Genomic DNA, 27,554 nt, shown 5'->3' with positions numbered 1-27,554 from the left:
TTGATTGTTGGGTCATACGGTCCTCATCCCAGGAAAAGCAAGGAGCTGATGGCAGCAGAAATAGTTGAAATTCTTGGCATGCTTCCAGAGTTATTTTCCAGTCTCTCAGTAAATCTTCATTTTCTCCCACAGCTAAACAGCCTAAGTATGGTATCTCTTGGTATTATTTCCTACAACTGCATATGAATCTACAACTGTTTCAAGAAAAAGAATTTTTAAAAAAAAACACATATTTCCAAGGATTATAGCTCAGTTTATCCACTCATTTCTGAGGACACAGGAAAGCTGGAAAACACACACCTTCCTCTGTGCCGAGGGCTTAACATACAGTATCCTCATAAAAACACTTGTGACCTAAGAAACTTGCATAACTTAGGTTATAGTTATGAAAAGATAACATCTATAATTGAATTTTTAAAACAAATTGGTTTAAATCTTCATGTTTCTTGTGAGTCAAGGGATAATTAAGAATGACCAATAAAGCAGAAGGCCAACTCTGAAGGTGGCCAACAGAGTGAAGGCCTGAAGCAGTGATTCAGTCATGATCCGCTCCCTCCCCCAGACCTACAGACAGAAAAAGCTCCAGGGTGAGGGATGCCCCAAGGGTGTGAGGCTGCCTGAGGAAAGGAGGGTTCCAATGACAGACACTCTCCTCACCTGTTCCAATATTAACTCCCAGCAGAACATCCAACTGCCTAAGTTAAAACTTTATTATCAAGACATGGAAACAACCCAAATTCCCATCAATAGATGGTTGGGTTAAGATGGGATATTACTCAACCATAAAAGAATGAATATTGTCATTCATTGAAATGAAATATTGTCATTTGCAGCAACATGGATGGACCTAGAGATTATCAAACTAAGTGAAGTCAGTCAGATAGAGAAAGACAAACATTGTACTATATGATAGCACTTAGTGAAGTGAAAGTGAAATCGCTCAGTCGTGTCCAACTCTTTGCGACCCCGTGGACTGTAGCCCACCAGGCTCCTCCATCCATGGGATTCTCCAGGCAAGAATACTGGAGTGGGTTGCCATTTCCTGCTCCAGGAGATCTTCCCGAACCAGGAATTGAACCCAGGTCTCCTGCACTGCAGGCAGATGCTTTAACCTCTGAACCACCAGGGAAGTCCTTATGCAGACTGTAAAAACTAATACAAATGAATTCATATACAAAACAGAAACAGACTCACAGGAATAGAAATTTATGGTGACCAAAGGGGAAAGGAAGGAAAGGGTGGCAAATTAGGAATGTGGATTAACAGATACACACTACTATATATAAAATAAATAAGCAACAAAAATTTACTGCACAGCACAGGGAACTATAGCACTACACTGTATAGCACAGGTGGCTTCCCTGGTAGCTCAGTCAGGAAAGAATCTGCCTGCAGTGCAGGAGACCCAGGTTCAATCCCTGGGTCAGGAAGATTCCCTGGAGAAGGAAATGGCAACCCACTCCAGTATTCTTGCCTGGAAAATCCTATAGACAGAGGAGTCTGGAGGGCTAAAGTCCATGGAGTTGCAAGAGTCAGACACAACTTAGCAACTAAACCACAGGGAACTATATTCAATATCTCATAATAACATATAATGGAAAATAATCTGAAAAATAAATATATGTATGTAACTGAATCACTGCTATATACCTAAAACTAACACAATGTTGTAAATCAACTACTCTTCAATAAAAACACCTTTTTAAATACAACTGCCATTTGTTATTCAGTCACTCAGTCATGTCCGACTCTTTCGCAACCCCATGGACTGCAGCACATCAGGCTTCGCTGTCATTCACTGTTTCCCAGAGTCTGCTCAAACTCATGTCCATTGAATCAATGATGCCATCCAACCATTCCATCTTCTGTCACCCCCTTCTCCTCCTGCCCTCAGTCTTTCCCAGCATCAGGGTCTTTTCCAATGAGTCAGCTCTTCACATCAGGTGGCCAAAGTATTGGAATTTCAGCTTCCTCATCAGTCCTTCCAGTGAACATTCAGGGTTGATTTCCTGTAGAATGGACTGGTTTGATCTCCTCGCTGTCCAAGGGACTCTCAAGAGTCTTCTCCAGCACCATAACTACCATAAGACCCAGCAATCCCACTTCTGCGTATATATCCAAGAGGACTTGAAAGCAGGATGTTGAAGAGATAATTGCACCCACATGTTCACTGAAGTATTATTCACAACAGCCAAGATATAGGAACAATCTAAGAGTTCATCAAGGAATACATATATATACATGACAATGGAATATTTTTCAGCAATGAGAAGGAAAGAAATCCTGCCATTTGCAACAACATGAATAAAATTTGAGAACACTTTTCTAAGTGAAATAAATCAGAGAACAACAACTGCATAGTATCACTTATATGGGAAGTCAGGGTGGGAGGGGAATGTTACAAAGAAACAGTTAAAAAGTGGTTGCCAGGGGCTAAGGAAAATATGGAGCAGTAGGTAAAGGGTGTATACATACTTTCATCTATAAGACGAATAAGGTCTGAGAATCTAATGTTAAACATAGTGATTATAGTCATAATACTGCATTACATATTTGAAATATGCTAAGAGAATAGAACTTAAAGTTTTCTTACCAAAAATAAATATATATAAAAAGTTATTGTCAAGATACAGTAGAAGCCACCACTTGTGCAAACCCAAGCCACAGTGTAAATCCACTTCACCACTTCACACCCACTAGGATAGCTGCAGTCAAAAAGTCAGATGATAACAATGTTATGGTGAGAACGTGGGGGGAATGGAACCCTCATACACTGCTAGCAAGGATGTAAAATAGTCCAGTGACTGTGAATAACAGTCTGCTGGTTCCTTAAGACGTAAACATAGAGTTACCACATGAGCCAGTAATTCTACTCTGAGGTAAATGAAAACACATGTCCACACAAAAACTTGTACACAAATGCTCAAAGCAGTACTATTCATAACAGCAAAAAATGGACACAACTCAAAAGTCCATCAAAAAAATGAATGGACAAACTGGTATATCCATAAATAGAATATTATCTGTCAATGAAAAGAAATAAATTTACTGAAACATCCTGATAAAAGTATGAAGTACTGACACAACATGAATGAACTTGGAAAACATTATATAAACTGAAAGATGTCAGTCACAAAGACCATATATCTTATGATTCTGTGTAGATGAAATGTCCAGAATAGGCAAATCTATATAGACAGAAAGTAGATTCGTTGTGTTGGGGGAATGCAGGGGTAGGTGGGGAGTGATGGCTAAGTGGTCTGGTGTTTCTTTTGGGGGTGATGAAATGCTCTAAAACTGACTGTGGTGATGGCTGCACAACCTTGTGAATATATTAAAAATCACTGAATTATACACCTCAAATGGGTGAATTGTACGGTATGTATATTGGATCTCAATAAAACTGCTTTTTTAAAAAAATGGGGGAATTCCCTGGCTTGAGCTGTAAGGACTCAGTACTTTCACTGCTGTGGCCCTGGGTTCGATCCCTGGTCTGGGAACTAAGATCCCACAAGCCATGTGACACAGCCAAAAAAAAAAAGACATGAAAATATGGGGGGATCCCTCTCAGAGACTCTGACCATCAACAACCCTCATTAAGAAGATGCACTTGGTCCCTCTTACAAATTCTGCCCTCACCAGGTTTACCCGCTAGGATAAGCCAGCAGGTTGGACCTGCGTTCTTATGAGTTCTTCTCCTTCCCTAGTTGGCGACTTACTTGAGAAAAGACTGATAAATTGAATATGAGGCATTTTACAACATATAATGTGTGTATGAATTCACAATAATAGCTCAATCAATCCCCAAATAGCACAAGAGCCCAGGAGGAGCAAAAGCAGTGAGGCTCGCAGAGGGCCCAGAGGAGGAGGAGGAGGAAGTTTGCCATGATGAGGGGCTCATTAGACCTCCTTCCTCTCTCCTGGTGGGAAAGTGGATCAGGCTGAGCACTCTCAGGGCACCCAGGATGGTGAAAACAGCTCTCAGGTATTTTGCAAAATACAATATAATAAAAGCAAGAAGATTCGCAAAGCACCAAGAGGCCACTTGGAAAGCCAGGAAAGAGAAGCAAGAGATGAAATATAAGGCTGATTGCTGAAGGATAGTCTTTTTTTCCATTTGTTAACAGGAAAAATAAATAAATAACTGTCGAACCTCTTGACTTCAATTTCATGCACAATTCTCAGGATTCAATTCCAGGAAGTGTTTCTGCCTCAGCACCTAAATAATTCACAGCTGCTCAAAATATCTACCAGGAACTTGCATCAGGGATAAACCCACCCTGCAGTGCCGTGTTGAAGGCTGTCTGGGTGTCTCTATTTAAATTCCTGAAGAGCAGATGCCTGGTTGGCCATAGTGGAAACCTGCTCCTCTCGCAAGGCCCTTTTCTACTGAGTGGTTGCTTGGGGTAGAAAAAGGAGAGATGTATAGTCAGAAAGCACAGAATGAAGCTATTCTATGATACTTTAATGATGGATACATGTTACTATAAACTTGTCCAAACCCACAGAATGTATAAAATCACGAGTGAACTCTAATGTAAACTCTGGATTTTGGATTTTAATGATGTATCAATGTAGGTTTATCAGTTTTAGTTACAACACACGTAACACTCTGGTGGGAGACGCTGATATTGGGGAGGCTCTGCATATACAAGGATGAAGGGTACAGCAGAAATCTTTGTACCTTATTCTAAATGTTGCCATGAACCTAAAACTGCTCTACAAAAAAAAAAAAAAAGACATTTTGGAGAAGAAATATGTGCCTTTATTCTCAGAGATGGCTTAGAAAGTTGGAAAAGATTTTAGATTTTTAGTCCAATGCCTGCAACTTTATCAGGGAGCATCGGGGTCCAGAAAAGAGAAGCGACCCACTTAACCTGGTGAATGACAAAGGACTAGGACCCAGGCATCTACATTTCCATTTTCGTAGCTCTTTCAGCTTCATTCTAGGGCACTGTTTATGTGAGCTTGATTAATGTCGCTGTTTTCTCTGTGTATCTAAGTGACATACTTATCTAAGTGTATTTAAGTGACATACTATGATTTAAGTTCAAATTAAACTGCTCATTGCTGGTATATAGGAAAGAGATTGATTTTTTTTTTTTGTATATTAACCTTGTACTCCTTGAAAAGGAGTACGTCAAGGCTATATACTGTCACCCTGCTTATTTAACTTATATGCAGAGTACATCATGAGAAATGCTGGGCTGGAAAAAGCACAAGCTGGAATGAAGATTGCCCGGAGAAATATCAATAACCTCAGATATACAGATGACACCACCCTTATGGCAGAAAGTGAAGAGGAACTAAAAAGCCTCTTGATGAAAGTGAAAGAGGAGAGTGAAAAAGTTGGCTTAAGGTTCAACATTCAGAAAACGAAGACCATGGCATCTGGTCCCATCACTTCATGGGAAATAGATGGGGAAACAGTGGAAACAGCATCAGACTTTATTTTTTGGGGCTCCAAAATCACTGCAGATGGTGACTAAAGCCATGAAATTAAAAGATGCTTACTCCTTGGAAGGAAAGTTACGACCAACCTAGATACCATATTGAAAAACAGAGACATTACTTTGCCAACAAAGGTCCGTCTAGGTCCGCTATGGTTTTTCCAGTGGTCGTGTATGGATGTGAGAGTTGGACTGTGAAGAAAGCTGAGTGCTGAAGAATTGATGCTTTTGAACTGTGGTGTTGGAGAAGACTCTTGAGAGTCCCTTGGACTGCAAGGAAATCCAACCAGTCCATCCTGAAGGAGATCAGCCCTGGCTGTTCTTTGGAAGAAATGATGCTAAAGCTGAAACTCCAGTACTTTGGCCACCTCATGCAAAGAGTTAACTCATTGGAAAAGACTCTGATGCTGGGAGGGATTGGGGGCAGGAGAAGAAGGGGACGACAGAGGATGAGATGGCTGGATGGCATCACCGACTCGATGGATGTGAGTTTGAGTGAACTCCGGGAGTTGGTGATGGACAGGGAGGCCTGGCGAGCTGCAATTCATGGGGTCACAAAGAGTCGGACATGACTTAGCGACTGAACTGTATCCTATAATCTTGCTTTAATCACTTACTAGTGCAGAGAAGACTCAGATAGTGTATGTGATGAGGCATTAAAATTTTGTTGGTTTAGTGAATGCTTAATGGCTGATCAACTGTGACTGTAAAATGTTTCTTATCCCTCCTGCAAAAAACATTCATAGGGACCACCATGGTCACAGAGGCACCCAATACCTTCGCTGCCAGGCCCGTTCACACACCCCTTGAGCAAATGCCTTCGCCTTGCCTTTCTGTTCCCCTTTGTCCTGAGGCCAAGTTTCCCTTCTTCTTGCCCCTCACTGACTAGGGTCCTCTGGGATCTAAATAAGTCACTATTCCCTAGAATGAATCTCACATGTTAAATGTCTTTCAGCATTTCTGACTGTTCTTCGCACATCACTGAGGGAGTGGAATCTTAAACAGGGTCTTTGGGAGGAAAGGTCCTCTCAGAAGACATCCTAAGTCTGCAGGACATACAGGTGAGCAGAGAAGGTGAAGAGCACAGATAGGTTCTTTATTTATTCCAGTCAAGCTACAAGGAGAAAAATAAAATGACACAATGGAAGCAGTGAGGATACTCCCAAATATCCAGGATGTAACTATCAGTCATCCAGCACAAATACAAGCCCGCCAAAGAGAATAAAGGAGTTGAGAGAAATATTAAGCGGACCCCAACATTTCTGAGGGCATGTAGAGCCTGAGACAAAAACCCAGTGCATCTTACCTCTAGTTCTAGAAGTGTCAGCCAAGCTAGCCATATAAAAAAAATTCTCTAGGTCACCTGGCCCTACAAACTACACATCAATAGGGTTGTTATTAGTCCCTAATAAAAGGAAGTCATTACTGTTTTCTGAAAATTCTGGAAGGATGTACCAAAAAAAAAAAAAAAAATCCTTGGAGAGTGGTGGCTTCTGAGGAATGTATCTGGGGTGTGGTGTTAGAGGAACATTTATTTTTCATTTAAGAATCTTTTGTATTATTTAGGTACTGAGGAATTTATTTACAGGGCAGCAGTGGAGAAACAGACATAGAGAATAGACTTATGGACATGGGGAGAGGGGAGGAGAGGGTGAGATGTATGGAAAGAGTAACATGGAAACTTACATTACCATATGTAAAATAGAGAACCAACGGGAATTTGCTGTATGGCTCAGGAAACTCAAACAGGGGCTCTGTATCAGTCTAGAGGGGTGGGATGGGGAGGGAGATGGGAGGCAGGTTCAAAAGGGAGGGGATATATGTACACCTATGGCTGATTCATGTTGAGGTTTGACAGAAAACAACAAAATTCTGTAAAGCAATTATCCTTCAATAAAAAAATAAAGAAAAAAAGCATCTTTTGTATTATTTGAACTGATAATATGTGCTCTATAGTAATTATTAAAGAGGAAAGATATCACCTCCAAAACAATCAATGGGGGGAAAATAATTGATTTGAGATGTGTTGTTTTATTTATCTGTAATGACAAGTATTAGGAGCTAATTTCCTTTGTCTAAATCATTAGATGACCCAATTCAAGTGGATTCATCCCAGGTATGCAAGGCAAGATCAAATTCCAAAATCAGTGAATGCAATCCATCACAAGATTCATTTTGATGTTTGGCAAAACTAATACAATATTGTAAAGTTTAAAAAAAAAAAAAAAAAAGAACAAACTAAAAAAGAAAAAAATCACTTGATTATTTCAATAAATGTGGAAAAACCTTGACAAAATCCAGCATCCAATCATGATAAAAACTCTTAGTAAACTCAGAATAGAAGGGAACTTTCCCAACTTAATTAAAAAAAAAAAATCTACAAAAAGTCTACAGTTCATACCATCCTCAATGATGAGAAACTCAAAGATTTCCCGCTAAGATTAATAAATCCCCTCTCACCACTCCTTTTCAAAACTATAATAGAAGTCCTTCCCAATGCAATAAGGCAAGAGAAAGATTGGGAAGGAAGTAACAAAAACGGTCTTTGTTCACAGACATGATTGTCTATATAGAAAATTTGAAAGAACTGACAAAAAACTGGAAAAGGCAAAAATATCATGACAGTAAAAAGCATCTTTCATTTTCATTTAATCCTCAGAAACAGCCCTATGAAATGGGGACTTAATATCCCCATTTTATAGGTTGGGAAAATGGGCCAAGAAATGCATCCCACCCCAGGACACACAGATAGTAAGCACTGGGCTGAGATGTGAACTTTGGTCTGTCCAAGACCACAAAGTTCAAGCAATGAAGGCATAGTCCCTAGGGATGTTAACTGTGAGCAGACACTGTCACGATAGTTTTGCCTTTTCCAGAATGTCATATTGTTTTTAAAAATATGCAAGTAACACACACTTCCCTTGGAGAAGGAAATGGCAACTCACTCCAGTATTCTTGCCTGAAGAATCCCATGGTCAGAGAAGCCTGGCAGGCTACAGTCTATGGGGTCGCAAGAGTCAGACACGATTTAGTGACTACAACACCACCAACACATGCTTACATACGTTCAAATGGTATGGAAGTACACAGAGAAAAGCAGAAAAGTTTTCCATACTATTCCCACCCTGACGTTCAATGTCTCTCTTATTCAAGAGAGGCACCATTAACCACCATTAAGAGGCTAACACTGTGCTATTCAGTATGACAGCCTCTAAAACATGTAACTATTTAATTATTAATAACTAAATTAATTAACATTGACAATTCAGTTCCTCAGTGACACTAGTCACACATTAAGTGTTCAAAAGCCACACAAGACTAGTGGTTACCAAACAAACAGCACAGATCTAGAACAGTTTCATCATCACAAAAGCTCTATTGGAGAGTGCTAATGTAAGTAAAGTACAGAAAGAGGTTCAATTCCTCTCACCTCTGTTCAATACTTATTTCCAGAAGCCCCCACAGCTAGTTCCATCAGGTCCTCTCTGGCTGGACGTAGGACTACCCTAACAGGTTAAATTGCCAACATGCACCGATCATCGAAAAAGCAAGATAGTTCCAGAAAAATATCTATTTCTGCTTTATTGACTATGCCAAAGCCTTTGACTGTGTGGATCACAATAAACTGTGGAAAATTCTGAAAGAGATGGGAATACCAGACCACCTGACCTGCCTCTTGAGAAACCTGTATGCACGTCAGGAAGCAACAGTTAGAACTGGACATGGAACAGACTGATTCCAAACAGGAAAAGGAGTACATCAAGGCTGTATATTGCCACCCTGCCTATTTAACTTACATGCAGAGTACATGAGAAACGCTGGGCTGGATGAAACACAAGCTGGAATCAAGATTGCCGGGAGAAATATCAATAACCTCAGATATGCAGATGACACCACCCTTAGGGCAGAAAGTGAAGAAGAACTAAAAAGCCTCTTGATGAAAGTGAAAGAGGAGAGTGAAAAAGTTGGCTTAAAGCTCAACATTCAGAAAACGAAGATCATGGCATCTGGTCCCATCACTTCATGGCAAATAGATGGGGAAACAGTGGAAACAGTGGCAGACTTTATTTTTTGGGCTCCAAAATCACTCTAGATGGTGATTGCAGCCATGAAATTAAAAGACACTTACTCCTTGGAAGGAAAGTGATGTCCAACCTAGACAACATATTAAAAAGCAGAAACATTACTTTGTCAACAAAGGTCCGTCTAGTCAAGGCTATGGTTTTTCCAGTAGTCATGTATGGATGTGAAAGCTGGACTGTAAAGGAAGCTGAGCGCCAAAGAATTGATGCTTTTGAACTGTGGTGTTGGAGAAGACTCCTGAGAGTGCCTTGGGCTGCAAGGAAATCCAACCAGTCCATCCTAAAGGAGATTAGTCCTGGGTGTTCATTGGAAGGACTGCTGCTGAAGCTGAAACTCCAATACTTTGGCCACCTGATGCAAAGAGCTGACTCATTTGAAAAGACTCTGATGCTGGGAGGGATTGGGGGCAGGAGGAGAAGGGGACGACAGAGGATGAGATGGCTGGATGGCATCACCAACTCAATGGACATGAGTTTGGGCAGGCTCCGGGAGTTGGTGATGAACAGGGAGGCCTGGCATGCTGCAGTTCACGGGGTTGCAAAGAATCAGACATGACTGAGCAACTGAACTGAACAGGTTAAAGGACTTCCCAGGTGGCATTAGTGGTAAAGAACCCACCTGCCAAATCAGGAGACAAAAGAGACTCAGTTTCGACCCCTGAGTTGCGAAGACCCACTAGAGGAGGGCATGGCAACTCACTCCAGTATTCTTGCCCGGAAAATCCCATGGAGAGAGGAGCCTGGCATGCTACAGTCCATGGGATCGCAGAGAGTCGATCACGACTGAAGCAACTTAGCACACAACACGTTAAAGGGATGCTTCGGAAAAGTCTGTCAACTTCTTGATCTGTAATTAAGAAAGATTTGCTTCATTACTGAAGCTCACAGATCATGGAACCACTGCCACTCTCAACAGCACATGAAAGTTTACAACCTCAGCTAAGAACTTGAAACCTCCAGTGTTCCTTGGGGTAGTGTCTGAGACAAAATACTCCATGCATCTTATCTTTCGCCCTGGAACAGTAGTCAAGCTGACCCTGCAAAACAATGGCAATGGTCACTGAACCATACATACCATGCCTCAGTAGGGCTGTCCTAATTATTCTGTAGTCAACAGTAGCCAGTACTGTTTTCTAGACTCCAGCTGTCCACTCCATTGTCTGCACAGTCTGATCACATAATGGCCAGCTCCCCACTGCATATTATGGACCTCTCTGGTGACCTATAAAATCAATGCATTTTTCTGAGTTCCTCACAAATACCATGCCTTTTCCTATGCATAGCCTTCTGCCAGAGGCCCTTCTTTCCCTAACTATACCCCCTTCTCAAAACATTCCCCCAGTCAGCCAGCCAGACAATGCTTACTTTTTCTTTAAAACTCATCTAAGCCATGATATCCTCCAGAAAATCTTCCCCTGGTCTGCTCAGGCTGCATTGGGAGCCCCAGCGGCTGCTCCAGAATTTCGATACAGGAGACACTGTGAGGATGAAGACCCAGTAGAAAGCAGGAAAGGGGATGCATGACTTCTCTTGAAATTACCTTTTATAGCAAGGTACAACTTTTGCTGAGATGTCTGCAAGCAGAAGCACAAAGTTCTTCAAGATGCTCTTATCTGTATTTAAATGGGAGTAAGAAAATATCTGTGATCTATTTCAAAGAAAATATCTGTGATCCACCCTTTTGAGGAGTAGTGACTTCAGAAGAGGGTGACTAGAGATTAAAGGAGGGTTATACCTTCCCCTAAGTGATACCTTGGCTTCTCTCTCTGCTCCAGTAATATCCTAGTGTTCTTCAATCATAACAGTACCATCTTGAAACTGTCTGTGTGTCTGTCTTCTCTACCAGATTGGAAGAGACCATATTCTTACTTATCTTTTTATCTCTGGTACCCAAACCTGTCCTTAAGAGAGGTGCTATTGGACGAATGAGTGAAGTAGGTGGATGGGTTGACGGATGGATGGATGGATGGACAGAAAGGATGGAATGGGACAGTTTTGCCTTCAGACTAAAGTCTCCGAAAGGGTAATGCTCTTGAATCTAACTCTGTCACTCTTTCTCCCTCATTCTATTCCCAATAACATCAAGAAAATGTTTTATATTTAACAACTGCTGAGTTCACTGATGGGAAGAAAGCTGGCATTTCCCTCCCAGTGAGTGTGCTAAAGAAATACTGGAGGAAAGAAACAAAGAAATCTTTAACAATAAACGTTGGATTACAGCATTAAAAACCTCCCTTACTCTAATGGAGGTACAATTTGGAGATAAACCTAAACCACCTTCCTCCCTTCCTCTCTGTGGCATATGATTAAAATCTGCTTTGTTCCTCTAATTTGCTATTCTCAAATTACCACACTGCTGCTGGCACTGCAAACTCAGACTTTGTGGCTGCCCTTGAATTACTGTACAACTTTTCCTCCTTTTTTTTCCTTTTAATCAGCACTGAACCAAGAAGGTGCCATCTACACCCGGTGAAAAACCTATGTCTCCAAACATGGAGACAAAAGGTGTCCTCAAGGTGACCAACCCCCATCCCCCACCACCATGATCCCCTAGCAGAAATAATCTCCCTTGAGGTTTGGAAACACACGAGGTGAAGTTATCCTTGACTTGGCTCCAGGTGGTATACAGTGTTTTTCCCTCCTCTGACTCCAGAGATTTTATTGTGCTTCTTCCTAAGCCTTCCAAACAAACAGAGCCTAACAAGGACATAGCTAGTACCTAAATAAAAAAAACTTTATTTTCATATTTTTCTAGAAGTTTTCTAAATACCATGGCCTAGGATTACTAAGAACTGACTTCCAGAGTCAATCCGAAGACTACACGGTAAATTTACTTTGGATAGATAGATAATTCTATGACATCATCCTCTTTTCTTTCCCTTTGTAATTTTTTGAAAGTTCAAAATACAAGCAATGTCTGTCCCATGCCAAACTTATAAAGGGAAAAGGAAGACCTCTTTTAATTGTGTAGGAATGTTAGATGCCAAAATATTCAAAAATACCTGAACAACTGATGGTAGTTTTCATTTGAAGGTACACTGAGCTACATTGAGCCACATATTGACTACAGAAACTAGAGAAGAACTAAAACTGTGGTCCTTCGATGACACTTAAGAAATCAATTTACTTTCTTTACCCAGAAGTGTGGTCACTGTGAGGTTTTCTCCCTGTGTTATTAACAGTTGTCAGTGGAAAAGAATTATATCCCTTAGACTACCAAAAAAGATTCAAAAACACAATAACGGTAGTATTTAGTGTATAATCCAAGACATCATATCGCATCCTAATTTTGCTAAATAGGCAAATTCAGGCAAATCACAGCTCTGGATCTCAATTTAATCAACTAACTAATTCACATTATGAGCATACAACTCAAGAAAATCAAGAGGCACATGAGCAGAGAGAAAGATGTTGCTAAATAAAGAACCAATAATTCCCAACATTATAACATTGTAGATGATACCTACATATGATAAAGATCACAAAGACTAGCATTATTTTTGGAACAATGGGCAGGCACACATGTAAAAACCAGCCCTCAAAAATAACATCAGTTAATAACATCAAGGAAAAATTACTAGCCAATTTATTGATTAGGCTTTTGTCCTCTCTTCTATTAAAAAAGTTAGTTACTGATTTTTTTAAGGTTGCTTAATTTTATTATCAATCCATTTGTAACTGATATCGTATTCAAATTTTCACAGTTTGCATGTGAAAATTCTGATTCAGTCAATCCTTTTCACACTAACATTCACCATTAAGGCCTAGTGCCTCAAAGATGCACATTACACTTTTGAAATGAGAGGTAATAGACCAAATCGTAATCTGTTAATATGTTAATTGCTTCCCCTGCAACAGAATAATCATATTTAAAACCTTAGCATAATAACAGATCTATTCAGACAAAGCTCTACTGCACATCTAAGATCCAAATCATGTTACCAATATTAAATTATTTCTTTGAGGGATCTTACAGACCTTGAATTTATTTTAATCAACATTCACAATAATCTCCTGGAAACTAAACAGGAAACAAAATTTGCCATTGGATATATCTGAGACACATAAATAGTAAAGAAAAGATAAATTACTGCAGCATAATTTACAAAGTTGTTCCATGACATGTTTACTTCAAGTTTGAATCCTTTTGATAGGATTTAAAAATGTATTATCCAATGTTCATGACACTGTCTCAAAGGGTAACTTCCCTAGAGTGAAAGTCCTGTTTTGTAACTCAGAGTCTTATAGCTTGGAGAGGACTTTTTGTCATTTGTTAGTCCAAGCTAGAAAATGAAAATTAGGAGAAGGAAAGTGCTTTTCCACTGAGACCTCTGAGGCAGCTGCCCTATTTGCAAAATAAAATGGAGAAGCTCTCATTCAGGTGGGAACTGCCAAACAAAGAAAATATGATCAAGCACTCTTGGAAACAATTCCAAAGCTCAAACTCCATTGGTTTGATCTACAAGGATGCCCCAAACAGAAAGACAGACAAAAAAGTAAGACCCATGTAATAGTTCCTTTCATATCACATGACTTCTACAACCACTTGCGTGAATACTAAGGATTCTCTTATCTGTGTCTCCAAGTCAGACATCTCTGCTGACTTTCATTCCTTATTTCCAACTGTGTATGTGTGTTAGTTGCTCAGTCATGTCTGACTCTGCAACCCCAGAGACTGGGGCTCACCAGGCTCCTCTACCCAAAGGATTCTCCAGGCAAGAATACCAGAATAGGTTGCCATTCCCTTTGGGACCACAACCCACTCTGGTATTCTTGCCTGGCTACCTGAGAATTCTCTACGCAGATACCCCACAGGCACTATGAAGTCTACATGCCCAAACTCCTCCCCTAATCTGTTTCTCCTTTATTCTGTCTTCTCAGAATCAGCTTCATGGGTGTGGGATCCATGCTAAGAAGGACCCATGCTTTGTTTAATGGTCTCCTCCCTGGTGGCTCAGATGGTAAAGCGTCTGCCTGCAATGCAGGAGACGTGGGTTCCATCTCTGGTTCAGGAAGATCCCCTGAAGAAGGAAATGGCAACCCACTCCAGTACTCTTGCCTGGAAAATCCCATGGACAGAGAAGCCTGGTAGACTACAGTCCGTGGGATCGCAAAGAGTCGGACACAACTGAGCGACTTCACTTTCACTGTGATCTTGAAATTCTTAATAATTTTTAACAAGAGGCCTCAGATTTTTATTTTCCAGTGGGTTCCCAAAACTTGTGGTCTGTACTGTATTGGTGACACCATGACCCCTGTCCCTGAAACCAACCACCTGGGACTAATCCAAGATTCCCCCTCCCTTCATTTCTATATCCAGTCACGCTGATCATGCCCAAGGTTTTACATCAAGCACAAGCTCACCGTGTTTTGCATGCTTTTTTCCCTTCTTCAAAGAATTGATTTTCACTTGTCCTTTAATTATTAATCAAGACTCATCTATACCCAGTCTGATACAGATGCCTCCTCTTGGTCCTCCACCCATACACCTGTCCCTATGTCTGTCATGTTGTCCTTGAATCATTTTCTTGTCTCTCTTCTTCCAAATGACTGTGAGCCTCTTGATGTCTGATTTTATTTTCTTTTTATCTCCAGTTCCTAGCTCTGTGCTTGGCATATAGAAGATATTTTTAAATGCTTATTGACTAAGATTGAAGTTATTTCAGAAAACCTTTACTAATCCACTTTTGAAAAGTATGATGGCTTGATCTATACAAATGCTCTTTCCCTTTAGAAGGAGCTTCTTTTTTTTCCAGAGTGATCCTCTCACTTCCCTCCTGCACCTTTAGGCAGAGTCACCAAACAAACAGCTCGAGAGCTTGTATTACACCTCTAAGGCATTTTTTCACTGTCCTCTAGGGTCATGGTCCCCTGAGGTCACTTCTGCCAGTGAGAACAGCTGGGCCTCCTATGCCTCTGGGATCTTCCAGACATGGCTGGCTTTATACACAATGATTTGTTTGTGCCAAGGAGTTGCCAGAGCTCCTCCACAATGCCACCAAGAGTCCAGGATATAGGAAGGCAAGAGTGGGAAACGTGGCCCAGAGGGACAAGAATTCTCTCATTAACCCTGAGTCCCCATAAACACTCTCACAGACATTCAACACTTCATCAGACTGGTCATCATAGGAAATCCTGTTTGAAAAACAATCTCTTGATTTGGCGGGGGATGGGAGTCAAAAGGAGGCATTTCATCTCCAGCATCAATGTCTAATTGGTACTTCAGTTTATTGTGATAGACACACCTGGATGGATTTCTTTATTCACTCATTCATTCACTCACTTGCTCAAACATTCACTGAACCTCTACCAAGGGAAATGTGCCAGGTGAGGTATTATCCAGAGAGCTAAGGGTCAAAAAGCTCCACACTCAAGGAAGTTAATATTACTATGAAATAGATAATTTCCATTAAAGCCTTACTATTCCAAATGTGGTTCACAGAACACGGCATCTAGAAGCCTGCTGGAAATGCATCATTTCAGGGCCCTCCTCAGGACCGCCTGAATCAGAAATATGCATTTTAACAATGGCACAGAAGAGCCACATGAATATCCGAAACTGCAAAGCATTTACACATCCCTCCCAGGAGCTGAATGCCAACTCCTTTTAGCCTGAATTAAATTCAGATCTCAGCTGCAAAACCTGCCCTAAGGGCTCCTGATCATAATCCCATTTTCCCCCATCTACGGACTCCACATCTGGCTCTCTGCTATTTCATAGGAGGAGTAACTTGCATCCTTTCCCACACAAAGTGGAAACAGAGAAAGGACCATGCTAGCTACTGAATGCCTATCACTCATGCATGTGAATCTCAGATTCTCTATGCAACAAATTCTGATATTTCCATTCCTGCCATGTTTTCAAGAGTTCCCAAAATGCCTAGTGAGTAAAAGAAGTAACAACTTAAGAATTCAGTGACTGAGGGACTTGATTCAAGCAGTTTATATGTTAAACACAATGCACTGTTGCTGTACATTTTTCATAATCAAAAGAGGGGGTCTCAAAGTAAGACTTCAAATTATTAGAGTTGAAAAAAAAATGAGATTCAGCTGGAGAGCAAGTGCAATTGGGAAATGCTTATGACAGAAGAGCCTGCCCTTGATCTTCTACTCTTAACATTGCAATACACACACACACACACAGGTATATGGTTAATATTAAGAATTTCAAATATACATATACACATTTTTTATGCACATGCTGGGATTTTTTACTTAACTGACATCATTTCAAGTACTTATAATTTGCAATCCTGGAGACCCAAGGTACACGGGAGTAGTTCTTTGTTTTACTTAGGACTATTAAAATTTTTTTCAGGAAGTTCAGTAAATTGATTCTTGAGCTTATTGGCCTCAAAATTCCTTTACACTATTGAGGATCTATAGAATTTCTGTTTATTTGGGTGCTATATCTCAATATTCACTGATCGTAAGTTTTTAAGATAATCAATAATTGATTCATTTAAAAAATAACAAACCCATTGCACATTAACATAAATAGCATTCTTTTATGAAAAATAACTTTGTTTTACAAAATAAAGCCAATTAATTGAGAACAGTAGCACTTTTTACATTTTTAACATCTTTAGTGTCCAGCTCAATAGAAGACAGCTGGATTCTCCCATCTGCTTCTGTAGTTAATGTGTTGTTATGTCTCATATTATCCAGCCTCTGGAAAACTCCATTGTACACTTACGAGAGATTGAGAGTGGAAAAGGCAATCAACATCTCAACAAGAGTGACAAATAGGAAAATAGTTTTTTCAACAAATGGTGTTGGAACAACTGGATATCCACATGCACGAGAATCAAGTTGGACCTCTACTTCACATCATACATAAAAATTAACTCAAAATGGATCAGATGGGGAGTGACTATTAACAGGAAGAGTTTTATTTTGGGGGATGATGAAAATGTTCTGGAATTAGCAGTGATGGCTGTATATATAGTATATATTGTGAATATACTAAAGCTAATGAATTTTATACTTTAAAATGGTGACATTTATGATATCCAAATCACATATCAGTAAAATAATGAATCAAAGACCCAAATATAATAGCTAAAACTATAAAACTGTTTAAAGAAGACACAGGTATAAATCCCATGACCTTAGGCAACAGTTACTTAACTATGACACAAAAATCACAAGGAACAAAAGGAAAAAAAGAAAAAACAGATAAATTGGATTTCATCAAAATTTTAAAAATTTTGACACCATCAGACTAAAAAACCCACAGAATGAGAAAAATGGCTGTAAATCATTTATTAAATAAGAAGTCTGTATCCAGAATATGTAAGAATTATTAGAACTCAACAATAAAACAACAATCCAATCTTAAAATAGCCAAAGGATCCAAATAGACAGTTCTCCAAAGATAGACAAACAGCCAATAAGCACATGAAATGATGGTCAACAGCATTAGCATCAAGGAAATGCAAATCAAAACCACAGTAAGGTATCACTTCACACCCACTACGACAGTTTATAATCAAATAGATAATAATAAGTGTTGGCAAGGATGTGGAGAAACTGAAACCCTTATACATTGCTGGTGGAAATGTAAAATGGAGCAGCTGCTTGGGAGAATAGTCTGGCAAACTATTCAATTCAAAAGATTAAATGGAGTTACTATATGGCCCAGTAATTTCACTCCCAGGTATATACCCAAGGCAAATGAAAATTTTACTGGAATATTCACTGCAACATTCTTCGAAATAGCCAAAAAGTGGAAACAACCCAAATTTTCATCAACTGATGGTAAACTGTGATCTATCCATACAATAGAACATTATTCACCAATTAAAGGGAAAGAAATACTGATACATGCTACAACGTAGATGAGCCTAGCAATTACGCAAGTGAAAGAAGTCAGACACAAAAGATCATTACGTGACTTCATTTTCATCAAATGGCCACAACAGACAAATCTATAGAGACAAAAAGTAGATCAGCAGTTACCTAGGGCTGGGAAGTTTAGGGGGAAAAGGGAGTATGATTACTAAAGGGCATAGGGTTTCTTTGGGGGATTGTCTGATTGTGGTGATGGTTGCACAATTCTGTGACTATCTTAAAGTTATACACTTGAAATGGATGAATTTTATAGTATGTAAATTATATCTCAATAAAACTCCTTAACCTAAAGAGGCAAACAACATCTTAGTATTATTTTGAAAATAGTTTGAACCTCAGGGGCCCCCTGAAAGGATCTCAGGGACTCCTGGGGCTCCCCAGGATACGCTTTGAGAATCGCTGACCCAGACAAAACATCTAGTAGGGTAAACTTCCTAGCAGCCATCTTCCTCTCCCCCTCTTTCTCCTTTGGAAGAGAACCCTGATTTCTAGGCATTGACCTCTCTCCCCTACTCAGACCACCACCAGGAAGGAAGCTGATTCCACTCTGAGTCCGAAGGCACCTTAAGCTAATCAGCACACTCATTTTGATCGATTTCACTCACTGTTCAGGGTGGCAGGTGATAAAATGACTGCAGGACTTTTGCTTTGAATGCTTAGTTGGAAGTGGTTTTTCAATTCCTCTGGAGGGTGTCCCATGAAAATGTGAGAACTGAAACTACTATAACCACTTCACTATAGTCTGAGGATAAAGCCTCACAGAAAGTCAGGATAGTTCTTGAATTAGGTCCCTACTTAACTCAGAATTTCTGGATATGTGAGTGTGTGTGTGTGTGTGTGTGTGTGTGTGTGTGTGTGTGTGTGTTAGTCACTCAGTTGTGTCTGACTCCTTGCGACCCCATGGACTGCAGCCTACCAAGCTCCTCTGTTCATGGGATCCTCCAGGCAAGAATACTGGAGTGGGTTGCCATTCCTTTATCCAGGGGATGTTCCCAACCCAGAGATCAAACCCAGGTCTGCATTTCAGGCAGTTTCTTTACCATTTGAGCCACCAGGGAAGTGCTGATCCAGTAAATATCTTTAATGTTAAAGCCAGTTTGAGTTGGAATTTGTCAGTTAAAAGCACCCAGCTGATATATTGTCCAGTGATGTGGAGCTAACAGTATTGCATCCTCCCCATGGTCAATACACATTGCCTTTGCTCTGAACACATCAAGAGATAAGATCTTAGCAGAGTATTGAAATAACACTACTTTTCTGTCAGAATATACTTAACACAAAGAGCTGGCCCATGTAATCTAGGCATAAATACATCAGAGCTAGACCATGGTATTTAACAAATTGCCTCTCTCTTCTATTCCTTTAGTGTCTGATATTCACTGTACTCTGAATGGCACTCCAGATGAATCTGATAGAGAAAAGAGTTGAGTCGTCCTCATTAGCAGAACATGTGTGGCTGTTATCCGAACCTAGGGTGGATTTCACCTGCAGGCTCATCATGGGGCCTGATATTAAGCACATATGTATGTTTGCAAGTGACCACAAATTCCTGTTAAAACAGATAAGAAACTTAGGATGCAGTAAACAACTTTCTCTTTTTTAACTAAATTAATTAGAATAGTATTCTGCATTTGGGTGATTTTTTAGCGTTTGCAACACGCTTTTATAGATTTCATCTCAACAACCCAATGGAGACTGGTAATTGAGGAATTATTATGCCCATTTCACAGATTAAAAACTGGAGGCCCAGTGATTCACTTGAGGTCTTACAGAGTCAGAAAGTGATGGAGTTTGGGCTTAAAGACATTAGATTCCAAGCCAGAGCCTTCACACTATTTAGAATTAAATCCAATATATCTTCACATAATAGTAAGACAACAGTCAGTATATTTTCATTTCTTACTATGGGCCAGGTATTAAGTACTTGGTATATATTGCATGGGCTTCCCAGGTGGCACTAGCAGTAAAGAATCTCCCTGCCAATGCAGGAGACACAAGAGACGCAGGTTCGATCCCTGGTTGGGAAGATCCCCTGGAGATAGAAATGGCAACCTACTCCAGTATTCTTGCCTGGAGAATCCCATGGACAGAGGAGCCTGGTGGGCTTCAGTCCCTGGGGTCACAGAGTCGGACACAACTGAAAGCAGCTTAGCACTAGCACTATATATTGCATATTTGATTGTTACAACAAGACCATGAGGTTGTACCAGTATTACCCTCACTTTACAGATGAGGAAACTGAAACCAAACTGGTAAAGTGACTTGTCCAAAGTCACCTGGCTGGTCAATGGTTAGAGCCAGGGTTCAAACCCAGGCAAGTAGTACTCTGGATCACAAGCTCCCAACCACTTGGCCATACTGCCACTTCAGCAAGAGCAGAGATGCTTGCTGTACACAAGACAGTGTGTAGCTGCACAGAACCCATGGGCTCAGTAAGGGCTGAACTGATATTTAACAACACAAGCTACAAAGGATTATCCAATAATTGTTGCAGAATTTGATCATACAAAGATTGCCTAAAATAAGCCAGGGCTCAGCTAACATCTTATTAAACGTTACTGAAAGTTTAGTTGTAACAATACTTATTACTCAATTTGACCTATTCTGAAAGACACTACTGCTTGCTTAGCCACCAGCAGTTCCCCGCCCCTTAACACACACACACACACACACCCCTCCATTGCCTCCATGAAGTCAAAGCCCACCTCTCATTATAGAGAGTGAGGAGTACAGATACCAAATATTCACATTTCTAGACTCTTTTACAGCTAAGTCATGGGTATAGGATTCAATCCTGGGCAATGGGATCTAATGAGAGGACTGATGGGAGCCTCCAGGAATGGTATTCCTCTATGATAAAAAGAAATGCAAGAGGAAATCCCACCTGTTACATGGTGGATGTGTTAGTACCTGAAGGACATTCACAACCACCTTATAATGAGAACTCTAAGTGACAAAGGAGATGTGCTGAGGAGGCAGAGTAGAAAGATGGAAAGCTCCTGGTCCATGCAGAGCTGCTGAACAACTCTGAAGCTACCCTACCTCCGGACTTCTCATTAGGTGAGATGATAAGTGTCCTTATTACTCAAGCCACTTTAATTCAGCTGCTCTTTTACTTGCAGCCTAAACATCCTAACTCTCAAGTTGGAAGCAGCTGAAGAGAAGACAGGGCTCTGGATTCTAAGTAAAATGACATGGCTTCAATCTACTTACTTGCCAGGTGACTCAAGTGGCCTAATCTCTCTGCACCTCGTTTTCTATACCCATAAAATTGAGAAAATATTCAATAACACAATAAAATGGAGATAACCCAGGACAGGAATGAAAATCACATGAGATAATATGTATATAATCTGTCAATAGCAATGTTTTAGTCAAAGGTAATTGGTCTAGGTAACAGATAAACTATAGACTTTATAAACTGGAGACATCCATTCTAACCCAAATCCCTTATTTTACAAAAGAAGAAACACTGATTCCAAATGTCAAATGACTCACTACATGTCACACTGGTTGGTAACATAACTAAACTATGTATCTCCTTATTCTCAACCCAATGCTGTCATGCTGTCCTCATGATGACAGGTATGAGCTACATTAAATACTGGGTCAGTAGCATTCGTTCATTCAGCAAGTGTTTATTGACCACAACTATATGTCAAGTTCGGCTCTAGGAACCTGAAGGACTCCTTGAAGAACAACAACCATAACAAGAGTTTCTACCCTCATGAATTTAACAGCCCAGACACAAATTATGCAATCTACATCTACAAATAATTATTAAGTACCTACTAGGTGCTACACACAGTGCCAGACTTACTATTCAAATACAAATTTTTATAATTTTCCAGCCAATTCAAATAATAACAAGCATATTTACCAGGACTTGATAAAGAATAAATAATATGAAAAGTCTACAACTTACACAATAAAAATCAGTATTAAAAATGGCAAGCTCATTAGGAGGAGTGGTGAACACCCTGCCAGCATCTGAAAACGTGGACGAAATGGGGAAGACGACTAGAACTCTACTCTACTTGAAACAGCGCTACTGAATCAAAGAAGTGAGAACTAAGCCATGTCCTTCCACAGTCTCTAGACTTGCAGGGTTGGCTTCGTGGGAAAAGACCAGTAGAACCAACTCATTGGAAAAGACTGATGCTGGGAAAGATTGAGGGCAGGAGGAGAAGGGGGTAACAGGGGATGAGATGGTTGGATGGCATCACCGAGTCAATGGACATGAGTTTGAGCAAACTCCAGGAGATAGCAAAGGACAGGGAAGCCTGGCGTGCTGCAGTCCATGGGGTTGCAAAGGGTTGGACATACTTTGCAACTAAACAACAACAATAGGGAACATTCAGCAACTCCTTTCCTTCCCCAGGCCCCTGTCTAGGGCCCTAGACTCTCCTTTTGCTCCCTATCCAGTTGGAATTCCTCTTTCACCCCACCTAAACAGTCACATGCAAATGACACACTGGAACAGCATCCTAATCCTATGACGAGACAGAGCAAGTGGCTATCAGGCTGCTGACCCTGAGCCATTACACTGAAAGTTTTCTTTGTCAGTAACCACACAAATCATATACTTTGGAAAAGAATATTTAAAAGCTATTATTTTGCAAAAAAAAAAAAAGCATAACACACCTTGCATGAGTTATAGAGGGAAAATTTGTGTAACACTCTCTTAACTTTGTGATTCTCTAGACTGGAGGAAAAAGGCAAGCAAGGAACAAAACACAGATGGATTCCCCAGGGAATACTAGTGACTTCAAAAGTTCTTTTTAAAAAAAAAATCATTTTGTCTTTGTCCTAAACAAATGGAAAGGTTTTTGTGACCTTATGTTCAAAAGTATAATATCAATTCCCAGGTTGGAAATACTCTAGGCAGGTATAATGTCCAAAATCACCAAAATCATCTTTTGATTCATTTTAATTGATTAAATGATAATCACCATTTGGGGGCAGATGTGCGTCCAAATAAAACATTTGATTTTCTCAAGCAATGCCAAAATCAACACTTTGGAACATAGCATTTTAACCTCTTTGGCATCAGTTGGGCCATACAAACTCCAATGTTCCAAATTGTTATTAGATTGGCTACAATCTACTGTTTGCCAGATCACGAGACAGCACATACATGTCATCTGGGGACTATTTATCCATTCTAAGGAAGATTCCCTCCCACAAACAGAAAAACAAAACAAAACAGTGGTGTCAACTCCAAATGGGACAGGACAGGGCAGATAGAGGGCGGAGACAGCTCTGGAAAAGTCAACAGCCCCACTCTCTGTGGCTGACCCCTTTATTAACTACATATTCAATACGGGTTAAAGTTCCTGTACACCCACTTTAGGACTTAAGGTAAAATGTGCAAACTCCTTTCTCTGAAATACAAGACAGTACATGCCAAATGTTTCCGTGCAACCCTGTGGCAGCAGAAAAACTGCCTATCCCATTAATCCTTTTATTATTAAGTTTAATAGCAGTGCTTGGTTCAAAATGAAATCCAAGATCCTCCGGAAAAGTCAGTGGGAGCTCACTTTAATGGGAGGTCATGGGGCACTACATTCCTGCCATGAAACTTAACCCCGTTGTCATATTACAAGTTAGGAGTCACTGTCCCTGTGTCACAAGCTCCCACGAAAAGAAAAAAAAAAAAAAATGGTGGGTGGGTGGGTAACCATTCATTCATTCATTCTTAGTTAACACAGCCCAGAGGCAGATTCTTGCCACTGGGAGACGCTGCTCCCATTCATCTCTCAACAGAATGGGTGCCCAGTGTTTTAAAAACAGCTCACTCAGTCTCAGACCTTCAAGACTTGAGTAGGTGAGAAGAGGAAATTCCAGAGATAAATAAGTAAAGATACTTAAAAGTCAAAAGCTAATAGTGCTTAACCCTAACATGACCTTTCCAGGCTGCGTGCCCTGAATCTTGGGAGAGGGCACACACCTGCCTACATATACAAACACTGAGAGTGCACTCACATGCACACACACACACCATTGCATCTCACAGATCTCCTGCAAGCCCAGAGGCACTTAAGTACTGGAGGATGGAGTTGCCATCAAAGCTGCCTTCGCCTACACAACTCTGGCCTTCTCCAACTTGGTCACGAGCACATGTCACCAATATCCCAAAGGGTGATTTCTCCTGGACCCAGGTCCTGCAGCATTCCCTCCCTGCTGGCCTAACAGCCCTTTTCCTTTCCCTGAAACACTCAGTTTTCAAAGGATTCCTTTCGAGGTAGCTCCAGTCCGAGCAGCATGCCCCATCCCTTAAGGCTTGGAGCACAGGGCTGCCTGGCCTCTCTCACTCCCAGGAAACTTCGCCGCTGCCCCACGCTACAAGTAAAGGCCACCGGTAGAGAGGAGGCAGGGAGCTGGAGCAGGTCCCTGGGACTGAAGGCACCTTCGGAGCCCAGGCGCCAAAGAAAGAATGAGTGGATCCATGCTGATGCATGCCTTCTCCACGTGGAAGAAAGAAGACTGGGCGACATGCAGGTACCCCTCTAGGTTCTCAGAACTCATATTTCCCGACAGGTTAGGAAACAGAGGGGTTAGAGTCCCCCAGGAGGCAGCTGCCCTGTGTCCACTATCCTAAGCGCAGCGAGACGTGAGCGCAGTGTCTAAGCCAGAGGAAGGGGCCCCGGGAATTGATAATGCACGCCCGGTGCCTGTGGGAGACAGTCCCCCCAACCCCATCCCTTAGTAGGGCTCCCAGACTCAGAGCTGAGGAAGAGAAATCTGCCTTTCTAGTAGGCCCCCGGATGGGTTCCTTGTCTCCACGCGCACGCCCACCCGTAGAGGCCCCCCAGTCCCATGGCCAGCGCGTAGTCCGCTCCCTCGCCCCGGCACCTGGATGTGGCAGGAGATCTCCGAGTCGTCCAGCAGCCGGATGGTGCATTTCATCTCCTGGCTGAGCGATTTGATGCTGGAGCTCCGAAAGTGGATCATTTTCATGGTCCTCCTGCCTCTCGGCACACAGTAGCAGGAGGCGAACATGCACCGCGGCCCGGGGAAGCGAGCAGGAGGCTCGGGGCCGGCGCGGCGCTCGCCCGCGCGGACACACACACACTGCCCTGGACACCCGGGCGCGGCTCAGCCCCCGGACAGCAGCGACAACCGGCGCCTGCAGCCACACATGCCGAGCGGCCAGGGCGCGGCAGGCGGGTCCCTCCCTCTCCACGGTCCCCTCCCTCCGCTCCCTCGCCTCCGCCCCGCCCGCTCCTTTCCCCGCCTCCGCCCCTTGCCAGCGCTCCTGCACCTCCCTCCGCTCGGGCTCGCTGGCCGAAGATGCCCTGAGCCCGAGACCCCAGGCGGGCGCGCTAAGCACTCACTCCCACGCGTGAGGAGCCGCGGCAGAAGAAGGCGGAGAGCGGGCTGGCGCTGGTGGCCGGGACGCCCGGGCAGTGGCCTGTTCCGCTGCCGCCGCCGCCTCTGCGTCAGGCTGGGCCCGGCAGCCTCCTCCCTCTCCGGCCGCGATCGCTCTGGCTCCTGAGCGAGCTCGTCCCTGCCCCGGCTCCCCCACGCGCCCGACAGCGCCAAGCTCTGCTTGGCCCCAGCGACTTGGCGGCAGGCAAGGGGGCGTGGAGGGCGATCCTGACCTACACCCGCAGGGAGGATTCCACCGCGGGAGAGGATTATTGGACCTCTGGAACCCTGAGAGTAGCCTGAGGCCCTTGCCTGGCTACAACAGCAATAAGGCTAGTAGACACAGTACTGGTACTCTGAGGATTTTTGTAAGCCTTTCTTTAATATTAACTGAGAGTCAGTCTCCTCTAAGAAACTCAGAACCTCCCTTAATCAGTTTCTCGTTTATGTCTCCCAACACCTGGCTAAGATCTTTGGTAGCAGCACTTTGGGCTTCCCTGGTGGCACAGCTGATAAAGAAATCCGCCTGCAATGCAGGAGACCCTGGTTCGATTCCTGGGTTGAGAAGATCCCCTGGAGGAGGGCATGGTAACCCACTCCAGTATTCCTGCCTGGAGAATTACACAATCAGAGGCTATCTGCTCCAGTATTCTCGGACTTCCCTGGTGACTCAAATGGTAATCCACCTGCACTGTGGAGACCTGGGTTTGATCCCTGGGTTGGGAAGATCCCTTGGAGGAGGGCATGGTAACCCACTCCAGTATTCCTGCCTGGAGAATTCCACGATCAGAAGCTCCTGGCAGCTACAGCCCATGGGGTGGCAAGGAGTTGGATACCACTAAGCACAGCATAGTACACAGCAGTACTTTAGACCTCAGGGAGAAGGTCTTTATCCTGACCCTTCCCCCTTAGAGATTTCCTTCTGCTCCCCAGGAATGGATTCTATTGCCTAAGAATGGAGGTGTGACCCGTCCAGTTTTAGGCCAGTCTCTGCACTTGGGACCCTGAGATTCCACCTCCAGGATGTTGGGGATGAGAGTCTCCTGCCCCTCTGTCTTTCCTAGGGTGGCTCAAGCCCCTGTGTGATGTGCCCATAGATCCAAGGGGCAGCTGTGGAGGCAGGTGGACTGAGACTGGACGTGGAGACCAAGCCATCAGGCAGTGGGAAAAGAGGGGGATTCTCTCCCTGCTGCCCTTTTCTGAGCTCAATAGGTCATTATTAAGGGGTATTTGTTACAGGAATGGCTAATTGCCCAACTGTCAGCTCTTGCATCAGAGGCCCCCCATCCAAAGATATGCCCTGTCTTTGGGTGGGAAGGGATGGTCTAGTCATTTCTCCTAAACTTGGTACACTCTCAGACACCCCCTTGGGGTTGGCTGAGGCTTGCCTGAGGTCTGCACTGCAGTCAAATTCCTCCTTCTACCCCCTCCTGCTTCCTCCCTGTGTTGATAGCTAGTATAAATACCCTGATGTGAAGAGCTGACTCATTGGAAAAGACCCTGATGCTGGGAAAGACTGAGGGCCGAAGGAGAAGGGGACAACAGAGGATGAGATGGTTGGATGGCATCATCGAATCAATGGACACAAGTCTGAGTAAACTCTGGGAGATAGTTAATAAGTCTGGCATGCTGCTGTCCATGGGGTCACAAAAAGTCAGACACGACTGAACAACTGAACAACAAATAAATGCCCAACAGGCCAAATTCAGTCTCAGCATTTGCTTCTGGAAACGCCAAACTGTTAAGATAGGAGAGTAGAGTATATTTTATTTAACAGTTGATAGCTTGATTATTGCTT

At 42.2% G+C, this 27,554-nt stretch overlaps 1 protein-coding gene across 5 annotated transcripts in view; it reads right to left on the bottom strand.

The window, feature by feature from the left end:
- Positions 1-25,849, bottom strand: part of FRMD3 (FERM domain containing 3) — a 341,588-nt gene extending 315,739 nt beyond the window's left edge. The window contains exon 1 of one of the 5 annotated variants that reach the window (XM_070375423.1): positions 25,723-25,849. Coding sequence is in view for 4 of the 5 variants with exons in the window: in XM_070375420.1 (XP_070231521.1) it covers positions 25,241-25,387 (147 nt within the window). In the remaining variant the exon portion in view is untranslated. Of the gene's footprint in view, positions 1-10,607; positions 10,626-25,240; positions 25,570-25,722 lie in introns of those variants that run through there. The other 4 variants (XM_070375420.1, XM_005903053.3, XM_005903054.2 and 1 more) reach the window with 4 other exon arrangements.
- Positions 25,850-27,554: the final 1,705 nt, after the last annotated feature.

This window comes from Bos mutus, chromosome 8 (genome assembly GCF_027580195.1).
Source record: "Bos mutus isolate GX-2022 chromosome 8, NWIPB_WYAK_1.1, whole genome shotgun sequence".
Lineage (NCBI taxonomy): Eukaryota > Metazoa > Chordata > Mammalia > Artiodactyla > Bovidae > Bos > Bos mutus.
This window is presented reverse-complemented; position numbering and strand designations above follow the sequence as displayed.